The following is a 19,639-nucleotide window of genomic DNA, read 5'->3' as shown; positions in this document are numbered from 1 at the left end:
AGTTCCTCAAAAAGTTAAACATAGAATTAAAATTATCATATGACCCAACAATTCCACCCCTTGTGTGTGTGTGTGTGTGTGTGTGTGTGTGTGTGTGTGTGTGTGTGTGTACATATATATACATACCTAAATTAGCCTGCTCAGGCTACCATAGCAAAATACAACAGACTGGGTAGCTTAAACAACAGAAATTTATTTTTTCACAGGCAGGATTGATTTCTGGTGAGGTCTCTCTGTCTGGCTTGCAGGTGGGCCACCTTCTTGCTGTGTTCATGTGACCTTTTTCTATGTTCATGCACTCCTGGTGTCTCATCTTCTTATAAGGATACCAATCTTACAGGATTAGGGCCCTACGCTTATGACATTTAACCTTAGTTACCTCCTTAGAAGCCGTGTTTCTAAATACAGTCACATTGGGGGTTAGGGCTTCAACATATGAATTTTGGGGAGACACAATTCTGTCCATATCAATACCAAAAAGAGTTGAAAATAGAGACTCAAACATTTTTGTACATCAGTGAGCATGACAGCATTGTTTACAGAAGCCAAAGGTTGGAAACAACCCAAGTGTCCATCAATAGATGAATGGATAAACAAAATGTGGTATATCCATACAATGGAATATTATTCAGCCATAATGAGGAAGGAAGTGCTGATACATACTACAGTGTGGGTGAATCTTGAAAACATGCTAAGTGAAAGAAGCTAGACAGAGAAAGCCAAATATTGTATGATTCCACTAATATGAAATATGTAGAATAGACATAGAGATAGAAAGATTAGAAGTTACCAGGGACTGGGGGAAGGGGAAAACAGAGAATTACTCTTTAATGCGTACAGAGTTTCTTTTTGGGGGTGATGAAAATATTTGGAAATAGGTAGTGGTGATGGTTGCACAACATCGTGAATGTAGTAATTGCCACTAAGTTGTATACTTAGAATGAATAAATTGGCAAAATGCATGCTTTATATTTTACCACAATAAAAAATACTAGTAAAAAATTGCTAAACTTAAATTTCTGTGCATATCTCTATTTCCTTAAGAGGAATTACTAAAAATGAATTTATTTTGCCAAAGCGGTGTTAGCCTTATTAAGGCTGTTGACACATACTGCCAAATTGCTTTTCAGAAAGTTTCAATTTATACTCCCACAAAGAGTATATTAGTGTCCATTCCATGCTATTCTCACCAGCACTGGATGTTATTTTTATATTCTTATTTCAATAGGCAAAAATTGTCTTATTGTTGTATTAGTATTGCACTGAATCATTAGTGAATCTGAAAACATTTAAATATATGTTTATGTGGTATTTGTTAACTGTCTCTTTTTGCCCTTTGACTATTTTCTTAAAGGAGTATTTGTATTTTGTTATTGATTTGTAAGGACTTCTCATATACTAACGTACAAATTTACATACATTCCCATTGGTTTTTTTTCCTGTTTAAAGATTCTTTATAGTATTTTTAACATATATAAAATGCATATTAAGGTTTATGGAGTCAAATATATTTTTCTTTATCATCTGTGTTTTCTTCCATTACTTTTATGCTAAAAACGTCCTGCTCTACAGGGGATAAATGTTCATCTATTCTTTATAGTTATTTTATGGTTGTACTCTGTTTTTACATGTAATTCTAATTCATCTGGAATTAATTTTGATTAATTGTATGAGGAGAAAAAAAATCTAACTTTATTTTCCACCAAGTAGCCAATTGTGTCAGTTATTTATAGAATAATACTTCCTTTCACCACTGTTTTTGTAGAACTGCCTTTATTAGACAGTAAATTCTTAAATATTCTAGAGACTTTCTGGGTACTTTCCATTCCATTGAGCTATGCCACATCATTTTAAGTGTTGTAGTTTTATCATTTTTAAATTTTTTTAATGTTTATTTACTTTTGAGAGAGAGAGACAGACGGACAGACAGAAGAATGCGAGCGGGGAGGGACAGAGAGAGAGAGGGAGACACAGAATTCGAAGCAGGCTCCAAGCTCTGAGCTGTCAGCACATAGACCGACGTGGGGCTTGAACTCATGAGCTGTGAAATCGTGACCTGAGCCAAAGTCGGACGCTTAACTGACTGAGCCACCTAGTTTTATCATTTAAAAAAAAAATAACTAGAGGTTAAGAAAAACCACACTACTCATTTTTAAAAACTTTCCTTGGGTATTTTCACTTACTTATTCTTCCTGAACTTAGTAAGTCCACCAAAGGCTTTTCTTTGGAAAAGCAAAGTCTCTTGTCAACTAGCAGTGAGGCATTGAGGCACTGATCCCTCAGTGCGTTAGTTTCTCCAACTGTAAAATGAGGAAAAGAATATCTTATTTTGCTCAACTTCCAGGGTGATTGTGGGGAGCAAATGAGATGACTATGAAAACATAGTGAAAAAGTGAAAAATAGAAACCAGTGTTTTTTATAGTTGAAATCAGCAGTGACACTGGGGGTCTCTAAATTAGGTATTATGTAGATGTCGTGTGTGCTTTGTTTGGGCGGCTTTGGCACTGGACTCTCTCTTTCTCCCACAGAGCGCTTCGACCATCACTGCCCCTGGGTGGGGAATTGTGTTGGAAAGAGGAACTACCGCTACTTCTACCTCTTTATCCTGTCTCTCTCCCTCCTCACGATCTATGTCTTCGCCTTCAACATCGTCTATGTGGCTCTCAGTGAGTATGCAAGTCAGTGTGTGTTGTTGGAATAGGGGTGAGGAGTGGGAGAAGACTTAAGGACAGCTGAGGGAAGTTGGGTTTCCTGGTGGGACTTTACTATTGCAAAGGCACCCTAGGACCTGGTAGAAATGAGCACTGCTCTTGAGCGGAGCTCCAAAACTCAGCTCACATCCATCTGTATTTACTGAGTGTGTTGGCCTTCTCATTGGCCCTCTGCTGAAGGTTGAGGCTGTGATTATGGCCTGTACCCAGACTAGTGGACATTTCTGAGGCTGTCTCAAAGACTGAGGATGTATGTTGGCTCTGCATCCTTTCTTCTTCTGCCTTGTAAGACCTACCCTGTGCCAGGTGATAGAAGGGATTATACCAGCAAAATACCTTTTAGTTGCTCATGGTCTACTTTGGGAGATAGAAAATACATACCCACATGTGTGCGCACGCGCGCACACACACACACACACACACACACACACACACGCACACACACACACACACAACTACCAAGTAACCCTAAAGGCAGATGGGATGTGGAGTTAAAGGGGGCATCTCTTGATCAAGAGATGAGTTCTCAGCTAGATTTTGAATAAGGGAGAGATACGGGTTAATCAGGAGAGAGGATTTTTCTTGGATATTTCTGATTTCTTTCAGCTATGAATGAATATTCCCCATCTGTGCTCATAGTTGGAGGCTAGGGAAAAGGGAGAGGAGTGGGAAGCTTGGCTTCTATCAGACTCTCTAGTCCAGTGCCAGGTCCTGCATTGAAAATGTAAACTCTTTAGTGAGGAGACTACCAGTTTGTAGGTGAGAGTCCCTTGTCTGAGTGAGGGCTTAATCTCTTGCCAGCTTGTAACAAGGGATAGGGAGGGAGGAAAATGAGTGGGTACTAGTGTAAGTGTACATTTTTTACTAAAGTTATTGATTTTTCTTTCCACTTGTCCTCCCAATTTAACAGAATCCTTGAAAATTGGCTTCCTGGAGACGTTGAAAGAAACTCCTGGAACATATCCTCCCCTGGCAGTATGTCCCTGTGACGCCCTCTTAAACTAGTTTCAAGTAGGCTTTCTCTCTGCAGTTCTCCCACCATCTCGTTTTTCAGATGTCAGAGAGTGCCAAAGTCTAAAATAAAAAAAAATGTAGTCTTAGTGGTAGCAACCAGAATGGAAGATGGCCAGGGCTTAAAAGGAGGTCCTTCTCTCACCCCTTTCTCCACTGCCTCCCTCCTAAGTCCTTCTGATCATAGTCTCAGCCCTGCCTCCTCTAGTGGGCTGTCTTTGCTTCAGTATACCTCTTATGTCACTTGATGGAAGTCCTACCTTTTTGTTACAGCTAAGGCTTATTTTGTATAGCAGTTGCATTTCTGAAAAGGAGATTCAGATGGGATTTCTAGAAGTCACATTCTGTTTTTCCCACCAATTTTTTATTACAAAGTTTATTTTTTGATGGATTTTCCATTGGCAGTGATGGCCAACATTGTTTAGCTTTGATGAAATGTCCTCTTCAAAGAGCTAATGATAAATAAATGAACACTTAAATACACAAGAATTGTTAGAGAGCTACTTGTAGTGAATACACAGGGGTCCTTTGCCTTTCGTATATCCAGTGAGTTTAGAATTCATCTGTTATTATATACAGATACTTGGCCATTTGTGATATATGTTCTGAGAGGTAAAGATGGTGTGATTGGTGCCATGAGTATGGGCTGAGGCATTGAGTCCCCTGGTGTAGCTGCTTCAACATTCCTTAACATCACCTCACTGTTCTAGAAGTGCTCATTTGCTTCTTCACACTCTGGTCCGTCGTGGGACTGACTGGATTTCACACTTTCCTCGTGGCTCTCAACCAGACAACCAATGAAGATGTGAGTCAACTTTCCCTTGTCCTTATCACATATTCTCCTCTCCAAAGCCTATTCTGTCATTACCTGCTATACCTGCCAGAGAACTGAGTCTCCAGGGCTTGGGAGGTTGAGGCAAATGGCAACCTGGTGTGGGGAGACTGTTAAATTCACTGTGTGGAGGAGAAAGCAGACTGCTTTGGCTGGCACTGAGTACCTATGTAGAATTGGGAAGAAGAGGTTCAGTGGTTGAGCGGGTACACTGTCTTCAGCTGTTCATAGATCCTTAAAGGCTAGTTAGTGCCTCTGGATTTGGAATGGAGAGGCACAGTTGCACTGACTAAATCCCTGCTTTTTAAAAATTACCAATTAATCCATGTTTATTATAGAAAATCGGAAAATACAGATGAGTAAACAATAGCAAATAGGTTACAACTTTACCTCCTAGATGTCACCATTAGTTTCTTTTCAGTTTTTATTTAAATTCACCATTGTTAATGGTATGATTTGTAGTCTTTCAGACCTGTTCCTGTGTTTGTTTATATGAATATATATATTGTATTTTTTAATTTAATTATTTATTTGGGGTGGGGGAAGAGAGAGAGGGACAGAGGATCCAAAGTGGGCTCTGTGTTGACAATGAAGAGCCTGATGTGGGGCTTGAACTCACTGAGATCACGATCTCAGCTGAAGTTGGATGCTTAACCTACTGAGCCACCAGGCACCCCTATATTTTGTATTTTAAAAATTTTTAATGTTTTTTAAAAAATTTATTTCTGAAAGAGAGAGAGAGAGCGCAAGTGGGGGAAGCGCAGAGAAAGAGAGGGAGACACAGAATCCGAAGCAGGCTCTAGGCTTTGAGCTGTCAGCACAGAGTCCGATGTGGGCCTCGAACCCATGAACCGTGAGATCATGACCTGAGCCAAAGTCAGTTGCTCAACAAACTGAGCCACCCTGCCGCCCTTATATTTTGTATTTTTAGTGGAAAATAATACATATTATTCAGCTTCTGATTTTTCACTCTATTGTGAACATTTTTCTATGGCTATGCAGGTATTTGTTTTTCTTGTTGTGGCAAAATGTATGTAATACAAAATGTACTATCTTAGCCATTTTTAAATGTAGAATTTAATAGTATCAAGTACATTACGTTGTTGTGCCACCATCGCCACCATCCATCCCCAGAACGTTTTCATCCTTTCATGCTGCATTTCTTCAACGTAAATTTTAATACAAGCCTTGGCTTTTATCTTGCAGATCAAAGGCTCATGGACAGGGAAGAATCGTGTCCAGAATCCCTATAGCCATGGCAACATTGTGAAGAACTGCTGTGAAGTGCTGTGTGGCCCCTTGCCCCCCAGGTACTTAGAGGACTAGAAAATCCTGGGACTCTTGGGACAAGCAATTCAACCTGATCCTATTACCTGGTCTGATGCATTCTTCTGAATGTGGCCTTTTCATGTCAGATAGGTCTTCCCAGGGATTATCCTTCGGTGCTATATCTACATGGACCACAGACCACAGGCTAGTTGTTTTGAAGGGACGACCTTTCATTCTTATTTCATCTGTTTGTTCCTTGGTTAATGTGGTGTTCCCTGGTTTGTGGAATGAAAAAAGAACGGAAGACAGGAGGCATGTGCTAGGATAATGCTAGATTGTTAAAGGACAGGTTTATGTTTTCCAGTATACACAGCAAGGTTCAGTGGGGTGGGTGGGTGGAGGGGGGAATACAAAGTGCTTTATTAACTGTCCTCTCTCCTTCAGTGTGCTGGATCGAAGGGGTATTTTGCCACTGGAGGAAAGTGGAAGTCGACCTCCCAGTACTCAAGAGACCAGTAGCAGCCTTTTGCCACAGAGCCCAGTAAGTATTCCTGACTTAACGGCTGAGTCAGTGATAGAAGGTGTAGGCTAAATTTACACCTTTGAGATACAATTAGGCAATTCCATGTCCAGTGGCTCCAGCTTCTGTCTCTGCTTTTCCACTGACATTGTCTTCAAATCTTTGTGCCCTCAAGGTGGATTTAGTTTCTTTGACATTCTGTGCCAGTCACTGTGCTGGGTGCTAGGGATATGCCAGTGAACAAGGCAAAGATGTCTCTGCTCTCAAGGAGCTCATTGTCTAGTAGAGATGAGAGACAAGAAAACAGGCCATTGCTCAATGTTGTGAAAAGTGCCTTGAGGAAGGAAGCATAAAATGCTATCAGAGCAAAGATAGGGGTCAGGGCAGCGGGTTAGAGTTAATGGAGTGGTTAACTTGGTAGGAAGGGCTTCCTCCCTAGAATATGTAGATGTTGTGGAAAACCTCCCAGCTGTCTTGTTTAGGATATACATTATAAAATATGTTCCCAAAAAGGTATTATTTGAACTTTCTTTTTGTATAATTGCTTTATTGAGCTATAATTCACATACTGTAAAATCTCTATTTAAAATGTATAGTTCACTGGTTTGTAGTATATTCACAGAGTTGTGCAATCATCCCAGCAATCAATTTTAAAACATTTCCTTACTCCTCACCAAACGTCTACACCCATCAGCAGTCACTCTCTCTTTCCTCCTAGTTCCCCCAGCCCCATCCCTAGGCAACTATTAATCTACTTTCATTGCTATATATTTGCTTCTTCTGTATATTCCATATAAATGGAATCATATAATGTGTGGCTTCTTTCATTTGACATATTTTCAAGATTCATCCATGTCATAGCATGTAGCAATACTTCATTATGTTATATGGCTGAATAATATTCCATTATATGGATAATACCACATTTTATTTATACATTCATTGATAGCCATTTGGGTTGTTTCCACCTTTTGGTTATCATGAATAATGCAATGATGAACATTCATGTACAAGTTTTTGCATAGACACATGTGTATTTATTTTGGCTATATATCCAGGAGTGAAATCACTGGGTCATATAACTCTATGTTTAACCTTTTGAGTACCTGCTGGACTGTTTTCCAAAGTGGCAGCACCATTTTACATCCCCACCAGTAGTGTATGAGGGTTCCAGTTTTTCCACATTCTTGGCAACACTTGTCATTATTATCTGGCATTCTGGTTCTAGCCATCGTAGTAGGTGTGAAGTGGTATCTCACTGTAGTTATGATTTGCATTTCCCTAATGCTGCCGAGCATCTTTTCATGAGCTTATTGGCCATTTGTTATTTTCTTTGGAGAAGTATCTATTCAGATTCTTTGTCAATTTTTAAATTGGGCAATTTGAATTTTTTTTGTTGTTGTTGAGTTCTAAGAGTTCTTTATTCTCTATGTTAGTCCCTTATCAGATATATGATTTCCAAATATTTTCTCCCATTCTGTGGGCTGTCTTTTTACCTACTTGATGATGTCCTTTGAAGCACAAAAAGTTTAAATTTTGATGTAGTCCATTTTATCTTTTTTTTGTTTGTTTGTTTCTTGGGCTTTTGGTGTCAGTAGATATGTAAGAAACCATTGTCTAATCCAGGGTCATGAAGGCTTATGCCTGTTTTTCCTAAAAGTTTTATAGTTTTAGCTCTTATTTAGATCTTTGATCCATTTTAAGTTAACTTACAAATTCTTTCTTTTGCATGTGGATATCTCTGCACCCTTTTAAAAACATTTTTTAAATTTTTATTATTTATTTTTTTAGAGAGAGAGAGAGAATGAGCAGCAGAGGGGCAGAGCAGGGAGGGATCTTAAGCAGGCTCCGCACTCAGCGCAGAGCCTGATGTAGGGCTTGATCCCATGACCCTGAGATCATGACCTGAACCAAAATCAAGAGTTGGATGATCAACTGACTGAGCCACCCAGACACCCCTCAGCACCCTTTGTTGAAAAGACTGCTTTTTCTCCATTGAATTCTCTTGGCACCCTTGTGAAAAATCAATTGACTGTAAATGTAAGAGTTTGTTTCTAGACTCTCAATCCTATTTCATCGATCAATATATCTGTTCTTATGTCAGTATCACACTGTCTTGGGTACTGTAGTGTTGTAGTAAGTTTTGAATTTAGGAAGTGTGAGTCATTCAATTTATTCTTTATTCAATTGGTTTGGCTGTTCTGGGTCCCTTGAATTTCCATATACATCTTAGGATCAGCTTGTCAGTTTGCAAAAAGCCACCTTCTTTAAAAAGAAGTTTTAATGTTTATTTATTTATTCTGAAAGAGAGATAGAGAGAACAGGGGAGGGGCAGAGAGAGAGGGAGACAGAATCCCAAGCAGGCTCCGAACAGAGCCCGATAAAGGGCTCAAATTCACAAACTGAGAGATCATGACCTGAGCCAAAATCAAGAGTCGGATGGATGCTTAACTGACTGAGCCACCCAGGTACCTCTAGAAGCCAGGTGGAATTTTGATGGGGATTGCATTGAATCTATAGATCAATTTTTGGAATATTGTCTTCCTAACAAGATAAAGTCTTCCAAACTGTTAACATGGGATGTCTTCATTTGTTTAGATCTTCTTTAATTTCTTTCAACAATATTTTGTAGTTTTCAGAGTAGAAGGTTTTTTTAAAAAAAGTTTATTTATTTATTTTGAGAACAAGAGAGGGAGAGTGCAAACTTATGAGCGGGGGAGGGGCAGAGAGAGACTCCCAAGCAGGCTCTGCACTGTCAGCCCTGAACCCAAATCACTCACTTGTGAACTCATGAAACTGTGAGATCATGACCTGAGCCAAAAATCAAGAGTCGGACACTTAACCAATTGAGCCACCCAGGGACCCCTAAGGTTTTTCTTTAAGTTTTATTTAAGTAATTTCTACATCCAACATGGGGCTTGAACTCATGACGCTAAGATCAGGAGTCACATGCTCCTCTGACTGAGCCAGCCAGGCACCTCCAGAATATAAGTTTTATACTTCTTTTGTTACATTTATTCATAAGTATTTTATTCTTTTTGATGTTATTGTAGGTGAAATTATTTTCCTAATTTCATTTTTGGAATGTACATTGGCACTCTATAGAAATTCAGTTGATTTTTGTATATTGATCTTGTGTCTTGAAACCTTGCTGGACTTGTTTATTGTAATAGATTTTTAGTAGATTTGAACTTTCTTTTCAAATAGAATCCTACTTTTAAGTGAATGATTTTTTGTAAAGTAGATCATTGTTCTCTACTTTGCCTTTCCTAAATTTTGAATTTTCTTTTTTTGAAAATACAGCAAACTCTTGTTTATAAATTGTTATCATCATTTTGAATATCATTTTTCTGATGAATATGATCTTAAATCGTAACAATGTAGGTTAGTAGCTCTAAGTTGAATGTAGGGAAGGGTAGTATTTTAGAATCACTCAGGGGGCATTTTCCTACCACATATACCATCTGAAGATTTTGCCACCCCACCCTATTTGGTTTAGAATCACTGTTCTATTGAGCTGTATGTTAGGGCGAAGAAAAAAAAAAGATTGAGAATCACTGAATCAGGCCTATGTTAGACAAGTATGTTATAGCATTCTGTTATGAAGGGGGGGTGTCTGCATAATTATTTGTGGTCCCTTTTATTATTATCATGAATAATAATGGAAACATCTATCCCCTCAGACAGTGAAGACTAGAACTTAACTTCAGATGCATTTTGCTGAGAAGACAATAGTTTAGTCTTGGTTCTGAGTTTGGTGTGGGTGGCTGCATATCTGTAGCATCAGTGTGGTTGATGGGTTGAGAGGAAGAGTTCAGTGTCTATGGATTATCTCCATTTGGATGTTGAGGGCGAGCCTTGTATTGAATTTGATATGTTTTTCTTCTCAGGCCCCAACAGAACATCTGAGCCCAAATGAGATGCCGGAGGACACCAGCACTCCTGAAGAGATGCCACCCCCAGAGCCCCCAGAGCCACCACAGGAGGTGACTGAAGCTGAGAAGTAGCCTATCTATGGAAGAGACTTTTGTTTGTGTTTAATTAGGGCTGTGAGAGATTTAAGGGGAGAAGATATAAACCTGAGACAGAGAGCAAGTGAGCTGTCCCTGTTACTATTTTTCTTTGGTCTTTATTCACACAATTGCACACTGGCATTTTCTTGCTGCAAGCTTTTTGTTTTTAATTTCTGGACTCAAGACAGTTGCAGAAGATGTCAGTCACCTCTGGTAACTGGACAAATGGGTCTCTTGGACCCCAGCACTGGCTTTCCATGGCCTCAGCCATGGAGTCTCCTTGGACTCCCTTCTCTTTCCTCCAGGTCCCAGCTCTCCTGCTTGGGGTCAGTGGTCCAATTCTGGGGATAAAGGGTCTTGAGACTGGCTCAAATCCTCTCAAACTGCTGCATGCCATGAGTCCAGAGGCAGTCATAGAGAACTCTGGCCAGGGAATCCTAAAGGGATTCTTGGGGCTTTCAGAAGTGAAGAGGGTGGAGGGTGGGGTTGGAGGATTCTCCTGGCTACAAAGTGCCAACATTGCCAGCAAATCCTTTCAGGAATGGGGCAGGTACCTTCCACTTGTATTTATTCGTGTAGTTTCTCCTTTGTCCCCTGCCCACTTTCTAACACCCAAACCCCACCCGTTTCCAGTTAGATATATGTAAGTAGTTGCAGTAGAGACAACGATTCACATTTCTTGTAGACTACCGGAACCTTTTTAATACCTGTGCCATTCTTAGTAAGAATTTATGAGATGCCAATGGCATGGCCCTTCGCACTCTTTGTCTCATCTCTCCTCCTTTCTCATTAGCTCCTTTTGTTTTCCTTTTGACTCTTGCTCCCACTAGGAGCAGGAATGGCAGTAATAAAAGTGTGCACTTTGGTGGTTCCTTTTCCTCAGAGGAAGCCTGAGTGCTCACTTAAACACTACCCCCTCAGACTCCTTGTGTGAGGCCTGTAGAGGCCCTGAATGCACAAATGGGGAAACCAAGGCACAGAGAGGCTCTCCTCTCCTCTCCTCTCCCCTATGTCCCCTCAAAAAAGAAAAAAAAAAAGAATAACCAGTACTTCCATTAGGCCTCGGCTGAGTGAGGAGGGAAAGCCCAGCACTGCTGCCCTCCCGGGTAAACCCACTCCAAGGCCTTGGCCCACCTTGGGCTTGGTAACCACACGGGGGCTTCCTCCAAGCCCCACTCTTCCAGCACTTCCACCGGCAGAGTCCCAGAGCCGCTTCACCCTGGGGGTGGGCTGTGGCCCCCAGTCAGCTCTGCTCAGGATCTGCTCTATTTCAGGGAAGAAGATTTATGTATTATATGTGGCTATATTTCCTAGAGCACCTGTGTTTTTCTCTTTCTAAGCCAGGGTCCTGTCTGGATGACTTACGGGGAGGGGTGGGGGGAGTGTAAACCAGAACTTTTAATCTATTTGAAGGTGATTAAACTGTGTCTAATGCAAACTGCCTGCCTCCTCCTTCCCCTTTCCATTTCAAGAACCACCATAAGGGTGTGAATGTCTTTGGGGGTGGGGGTTGGGGGTGGGGGTTGAAGGGGTTGCTTGTTACTACCCATACTTCCATTTTCTACGGGGTCCTTGGGTTGGAGAGATAGCTCCCAAACTCTCCACTGATCGATACTACATTCTGGGCCGATGTTTACCTTATGCTGGGCTATGAAGAAAGGGCTTTCAAGGCAATATACAGTGTTAGCAAGATTGGGAGGGTTGGAGGGGATTGTATTTACTCAAGAGAACACACTTTATTAGAATATTGTTTTTATGCAGAGGGATGCTGTTAATTGCAAATGAGTCTTAGTTATTAAAGCAGGCTCATCAGGGCCCCCTCTTGGAAATATTTTGTTAGTGATCTTTTACAAGCGATGGTATATATTTCTTTTTAAATGGTCTAAAGTCAAGACTCCTTACCAATACCTATCTCACCCTTCCCAGTTAATCACAATTAATGAAGTTTGGCTGCTTGCAGATTTTTCGTATGTCTTCCTATTTTTCTTGTAGCAAGGTTTGAGTTTAGCAATCTTTAGGGAGAGTGGGGAGACTGGCTCTGACTGTCTCAGATTCTTCTCCTTTCTGCCTCTACTTTCCCATTCTTTTTCTGGATCTCTCAGTTTTATTCTTGTAGTTAGATTTGAGTTAGTTCAATATAAGGCCAAGCCTGGAGAGTTTGGAAGTTACTAGATTTTTTCAGTTAACCTGACACTCAGATGAACCCCTTTTTAGTCAGTTCTCAGCCTACCCTGTCTCAGCCCATGTCTTCTCTTGGGTTTGGACAGATTTCTCTCCTCGCCCAACTTACCTCAATGACTTTTCTGCTGTCCCTGAGATCTGTCAGAGAAAATTTCTCTTTCTGAGGTGAATGGTAAACACGGAAATCCCTTATCTCTAGTGTGAAATGAGTTTTTTTTAAGTTTCTGCATTTTCATACTCCCTGCCCTCTTTCTTTTCCTTTATAAATCTTCTGTATTTAAGACCTTGGCCTGAAGATCTGTCCCATTCATACCATGCACCAGCTGTGATTGTCCCTAGTCTGAGTTCCGATCAGAGAAGAGATTGAAGAATTGGTCCTTCCCAGGGGAATAGGCCTTAAATTGTTCACTCTTTTCAATGGCTGACATTCTTTCCACCTCTCCCCTTCCTCTCCATCCCTTAAGTTTCCTATGCACCCCACTTCCCCAGAAGGATGGCTGGCACAGATTCAAAACCTTCTGGGGGTTGGTGGAATTTGGCTATTTGGGAACACTTCTCCATGTCCATTTGGCTCTGGGGCCCTCTTAGCCCTAGCAGAGAACATCATCTCCCCCCTTGCTTTTTTTCCTCAGTGGTAGATGTGGGTTCCAATTCTATAGCAGCTAAATTCCATTCTTCCTGCCCTGACCTTCCTGCCTTTACCCCTACGGCCCCTTTTCCTACTGACCAAATCTCTTTACCTTGTTGGGGGAAAAAAGTATTTTGTTTTAAAATCTATTTTCTAACTTAAATGCAATTTAATATGTAAATCTCTGCACTTCTGTGTGAGCCTACAAATGTGTATGTGTGGTAGGTTTTTCTCTTTCTGGTATTTCTTAATAAAGAAATCTTTCTTTTTGGGGTGAAGCCAATCAATGAAGGAGACTTGAATGGTTTTAGAAATACAGGGATGTCTGTTTCTTTACTTGTTGTGCCTAGTGTGAGTGACCAGCCCCTCCCCCACCTTTTGTGCCCCCCCTTCCTTTGAGAGGGCCCTCAGCTGAGTGGGGCAGGGAGAGGGACCTGTCCTCTGTGTCTGGTACTCCTCTGGGACTGCTCTGAATGGCTCAAGCGGTAACCTAGCAACCTAGTCCCCCTCCCCCCTCCATGGCCTAGTCCTGTTAGTCCTTTTCTTCCAGCTCTGTTCGTTTTATACTCCTGAGGCTGGGGCCAGGCTAGGGAAAATCACCAAGGGATCACAGTAAATGGTTTTTAAAAAGTGGTAATTTGCTCTTGTGCTTTGGTGCTACTAAAGAAGAACAGTGCTTTCAATAATTCCAAACACATTTGTGACAGTTTTAAGAATACATTCTAGGAATCACTTGCTATTCTTAGGCAATAGGCTTTAGAAATAGTACCAAAGGCTAAAACTGTGAATATCATTAGTTTTAAAGAATGCAAGCCCAACTCACAAAAAAGGAAGTCATTGTGAATTTCATGTTTTGGGTAAATAGGAAATGGGAATGGGAACTAGAAATCTGCATCTGTAAACTTTTGAACGTCCTCGAGGACATCAATGTAGGTGGGAAAACCTAGTGCAATTAGCTGGGCCTAATTATTTTACAAATCAACACAAAATATGTTTTTACGGTTTTAATATATACACTGAATTTCCAGGAATGCAACAATTCTGTAAGTTGAGGGAACAGGGTACTTTATTTGGTTCAGAACTTTACCAAGAGTTGTGACTTTTGAAAATCATGTCACTGACAACAATGCCATTCATGGATTTTTAAGTTGCCAATACAACGTACCTGTATTTATCTTTCTTTGTAGCAATTGCATTCACAGTGGATCTACATGTATAAGTGGAACCTCTGACTACTTCATATCTTTTAGTATAGTCTTGCCCAGGTATTTGCGTATTGAAATACATATTATCTTATAAACAAATTTCCTGTTTTTCTCCTTCATATTGTAATTAGTGTATTATATTGCTATTCTGGAAATTATGTGTAGAAGCTGGTTATATTAACTATGAAAGTCATCATTTCAGAGTGGCAAAGTGTGCATCACAAAATATTGTATCTTCCAAGGGAGTATTGGGGCTGATAGGGCTGAGAAACACTATATTATCTCAAAAGTCCCTTTCTACCTCTAAATATTTGGAAAATTCAGAATATAAACAAGCATCCTCCTCCCCTCACACACTTAATGTGCTTTTTAATTTTAAAAGCAACACATGCTCATTGTTGAAAATTGGGAAAGTATAGGAAAGTAAGAAGATTTTAAAAATTATCCATCAACTCATCACCAAGAAAGATATAATTATCACTGTTAATGTTTTGGTGTGTTTCTTTCTAGTCATATATATATATATATATATATATATATATATAAAATTCTATATATATGTATCTTATATACCAATGTATGTATATAGATATAGATATCTATAGATCTATAGATTCTATAGATCTATAGATATAGATATCTATAGATCTATAGATAGATATCTATAGATATAGATATCTATATATATGATATATAGATACAGACATCTATATATATATACGATATATATAGAGAGAGATGTCTATATATATATACCTTAAGTTCTACCCCCAACATGGGGCTTGAACTCACAACCCTGAAATCAAGAGTCGCATGTTCTACCGACTGAGCCAGCCAGGCACCCCAGTGTGCATGTACATTTTAAAAGATAAGTGGAATTCAACTATAAATAGAGTTTTGTACCCTGCTTTTTTTAAACTTAGCATTTTCCATATCATTAGGAATTTTTGAAAATAATTCTATAACATATACATAACCCTTCCCTTATTGTCAGCCATTCAGGAGTTTCATTTTACATTATTGTAAATAATGTTGTGATGAACTTCTTAAAATATGGGTATATCTGTGATTCATTTCCTTAGACTCCTAGAAATGGAATCACTAGAGTCAAAGGGAGTGCTCTTTTGAAGGCTTTTGATAAATATGGCCAAATTGCTTTACAGAAAAGCTGTCACCATTAGTCCTATGAGCAGTGTATCAGAGAGCCTGCTTCAGCACATCTCATTTAAAAATTTGATAATTTGTTAGTTGTAAACTGGTGTCTCAGTGTCACATCATTTCTATTTCTTTTGTTAATAACAAGGTCAAACATTTTTTGCACCTCCCCTCTCTCTTACGTTTCTTGCCAATTGTATTCTGGGAATTGGCTGTCCAAGTCCTTTCTTTTTCTTCTGGTATTGGGGGGTTTTCTACTTGATTAATAAATGAGAGCTTGGAGCTTACACTCCACCACAGGCCAGGAAATGAGGGGACCCTGATTTAGAAGTGGTTTTACAACTCTGGAACATGGTGTAGAATTACCTCCCTTGATATTCCATGCCCCTTCACTTTCTTCAAGCCCCTCTGTCTGCTTTTTCTGCCAGCCACTGGCCATCTTCAGCTATCTGGTTGTTCCAGTGTGGCTAAAGGGTTGTAGTTGTGTGCCAAAGTAGACACAGGGTGATTATTTGTCATAAAACCCAGGCTCTGTTAAATGGCATTGCTGAAAGGAATGTGCTTGCATTTGCTCTTGCTCTCTCACCAAATTAAATACTGTGACTTACCTAAGGTTATATACTGCTAGAGCCCAGACCAGAACCCAAATGTCCTGACTCCCAGTTCAGAGAGCTTTCCCACATAAGCCAGGCGCAGACAAAGGAGTTTGAATAACTCCAGTGTCACTTGAGTGAAATGAGCCTTTCATTTATTTATTTAATATTCAATAAGTACCTGTTAAAAACTGTGTGGTGGGGTTGACTTTAGGAGAAATTGCATTGCTGACCCCATTCTCTTGTGAGTTAAGAACCAGCAATGATTTTAGGATTTTTTTTTTTTGCCATTTTGGATTAATTTTACCAATGATGTCTCCATTTTAGGCATACAGAGGGCTGACTGTATATATTCAGGCTTACGTGGGGGTGGGTGGTGGATTTTTGTTTTAAACTTAAATCTCTTAAATATTTCTCCAGATCCCTGCACTTAGGTTGAACTGATGGTTGGATTTCTTTAGCACAGAAAGTCAGGAAGTTGCTTTGCCTGGTTCCCACAGTCAAGTTGGCTGTCCCTTTGTGAGGGCCATTGCCCTGGGCTCTTTCTGTCTCTATCCCTGGCAGGTCCCAGAGGCAATGGTATACAAATGCTATCTTGGTAACTGTGAAGTTATAGGAAAATGTGAAGCCTACATATAAAGTGCTATAGAATTCCATTTATTTAGGGCCTTCCTGGAGGAGGAGTCTTGGCTGAGTCTAGAAGGGAGGCAGTTCCTTCCCACTTGATTGTGTTGTTGGCTGAATACTATAGTATGTGGCCAATGTTGTGTGAGAAGCCAAGGTAGCCTCTATTGTGGCTTTCTTTTTCCCCAGCCAGGGAAACTTCATACCTCATCATGAATTTCCTGACTCGGGGTGGGGGAAGGTGTTGGACCTCACTGAGACTACAGTGATCAATGTCCTTTTTTCCTTTTAAAACCCTCTTTTAGCTTTTGTTTTAATGCCCTTAGTCTCTAATGACCCCACCATGGCCTCCACTTATGCAAAAGACCTGAGTGTGGAGGTCTCTATGACTGCGAGTTGGAAGCTGTGGCTGGGGACTGTGTCAAACCACACTGCTGTAGGGTTTGGCGGGTAGGAAAGGGAATTTGTGGAGTTGACAGCCTTCATTGCGGCATTTGGGGAGAGCTGATCACAACGTACCTGGGGAAGTCTAATGAAGCTTGTTAGAAATAGGGACAGCCATACAGAGAAAGACAGATACCATATGTTTTCACTTTTATGTGGATCCTGAGAAACTTAACAGAAACCCATGGGGGAGGGGAAGGAAAAAAAAAAAAAGGAGGTTAGAGTGGGAGAGAGCCAAAGCATAAGAGACTCTTAAAAAAATGAGAACAAACTGAGGGTTGATGGGGGGTGGGAGGGAGGGGAGGGTGGGTGATGGGTATTGAGGAGGGCACCTTTTGGGATGAGCACTGGGTGTTGTATGGAAACCAATTTGACAATAAGCTTCATATATTGAAAAAAAAATTAGCAATGCAATGTCAAGTGTGGACCTTGCTTTGACACTGATTTGAGCAAACAATAAAAGATATTTCCAAGAAAAAAAAAAAGAAATAAGGACAGCGAGTGAGAAGGGGGATGATTCATTCAGGTGGGATGTGCTGATTCCCCCAGCTGCTTCCCTGATGGGCCAGGGAGGGGGAAGTTGCTTCAAAACCTGAACTGGGGAGGAACTGGCTGGACTCTATTTCTTCTTGAATCTAGCCTTTATCCTGTTCCTTCTAGTAGCCCATGGATGTCCAAAGGAGTTGCCTAAAGTAAGTCTGTTGTTTGGGACTGATCATCCTACTGTGAACGGGGCAGATCCAGGGCTTCCCCTCACTCCTCAGGTGGGCTTTCTTTCCATCACCAGCTTCTTAGCACCACAGCTGGCATCCTCTACCCTGAATCCCAAAACCCTCTGGGAGCTGGGATATCAGTTTGTCTGTGGGCTATAGCAGTTAGTCTGCAAACACATATTGACACGGCTTTTGTACCCAGTCTTGAGCTCAGTACCCTGGAGGTTACAAAAAAGTCAGAAAGCCACCATTTATTGTTACTATGTGCCAGGAACTTTATATGCATTATCTCATTTATTTCTCTATCAACCCAAAGAGGTAAGTATTATTAGATCATTATTCTTTTTTAAATTCAATTTTTATTTTTTAAATAATTTTTATTGAGATATAATTAACATATAACATTGCACACATTTAGCATGTGCAATGTGTTGGCTCAATGTGTTTATATATTGCAATATAGATTATTATTCTTATTTTACAGAAAAGAAATATGTATGTATATAATCACCTGAAGTCATGTAATTAGTAAGCAGTGGAGTCAGGATTTGTAGACTCTTCAGTTTAACTCTAAAGCCTTTGTTGTTGGTCACTACACTAACTAGGGATTCAAGGTGAAATGGGCCTTGAATGCAGGGAAATGGAGGTAGCAAGGTGATGTGAATTTGGGGGATCAGATATATATTATCATTCATTAAGCATTGATTTTGTGTTGGACACTCTACTAAGTATTTTACATACAATAGTTCATTCAATCTTTGTAACAACGCCATGGGGCTAGTACTATTGCACCTTATTGATTTGGAAAATGAGGCTTGAGGAGGTTAAGTAACTTATCCAGGGTGACCCAGCTAAGTGACAAAGCCAAGATTTGAACTCAGGTTGGCCGAGACTCTTAACTGCTAGGCTTTACCTGACCGAGAGAGCTGCCACTTGCTGTCCCCAGGCCCTGGAGGGGCCCAAGGTCAGAGGAAGAGCCTCCTTGCCCTCTTGGACTAGCCCACCCCCACCCTCCCAAGGGGAGCCTAGGCTTCTGAAATACTAGGCTGGGGGAAGGGATAGAGGGTTCTAGCTGAGAAGACTCAGCCAATTGGACCGCAGCCTTTGGTTTGCTGGGATAGGGTGCCCTTAGCATCTTCTAGATGTCCATGGGCTGGTGAAAAGGTTCTGGCAGCCCTGCCTGATGGAGGCACTTAGGGCCCTGGGCTGTAGCCCCACCTGGCCCTGCCTTTCTTATCCCTCAGGCCCTGGCCTGTAGAGTACAATTTCCTCATTGCCCCTCCTCAGCTGCCTATCCCAAAGTCTTGTGATCATTGGAGTCTCTGCATAGCTATCAGCCTGTGTCCAGCCTGTAGACAAAACTGGGGCCTGATAGCTCTGAGACACTCCACACTCCCCTCCCTAGGGTGGGGAGGAGTTCAAAACACTTTCTCAGTCTGATTTTGCTTTTTCTGATATTTTCCTTTCCCCAGCTTAGGCCTAATAGATAGGTATTACCCGAGGATTTTAAACGGTTTCGGAATCTACTCTGATAAGGTCCCCTCAGTTTGTGTGGATTTTAAGTACTTTGTGCGTTATTCATCCCCCACTCCTCACCTTTCCAGAAGCCTGTGCCAAACGACAGCAGGAGAATGACTTTGCTACTGCTCCACATTGGAGGCCAGAGGTTGGGGCCTATTTATTTAGTTTTTTTTTTTTTCAAAACTTAAAATATTGTTCCTTTTTAAATAGACATAAAAT

General features: G+C 40.6%; 1 protein-coding gene across 3 annotated transcripts in view; it reads left to right on the top strand.

Moving 5' to 3' along the window:
- The window catches only part of ZDHHC9 (zinc finger DHHC-type palmitoyltransferase 9), a 45,088-nt gene that overhangs the window by 19,833 nt on the left and 5,616 nt on the right, over nucleotides 1-19,639 (top strand). For 2 of the 3 annotated variants that reach the window (XM_042973792.1, XM_042973791.1), the window contains 6 exons: nucleotides 2,529-2,666; nucleotides 3,622-3,670; nucleotides 4,425-4,527; nucleotides 5,761-5,864; nucleotides 6,268-6,364; nucleotides 10,234-10,329. In XM_042973792.1, the coding sequence (XP_042829726.1) occupies nucleotides 2,529-2,666; nucleotides 3,622-3,670; nucleotides 4,425-4,527; nucleotides 5,761-5,864; nucleotides 6,268-6,364; nucleotides 10,234-10,329 (587 nt within the window). Of the gene's footprint in view, nucleotides 1-2,528; nucleotides 2,667-3,621; nucleotides 3,671-4,424; nucleotides 4,528-5,760; nucleotides 5,865-6,267; nucleotides 6,365-10,233; nucleotides 11,795-19,639 lie in introns of those variants that run through there. The other variant, XM_042973793.1, reaches the window with a different exon arrangement.

Source organism: Panthera tigris, chromosome X (genome assembly GCF_018350195.1).
Source record: "Panthera tigris isolate Pti1 chromosome X, P.tigris_Pti1_mat1.1, whole genome shotgun sequence".
NCBI lineage: Eukaryota > Metazoa > Chordata > Mammalia > Carnivora > Felidae > Panthera > Panthera tigris.
Note: the sequence above shows the minus strand (reverse complement) of the source record. Positions and strands in the feature narration are given on the sequence as shown.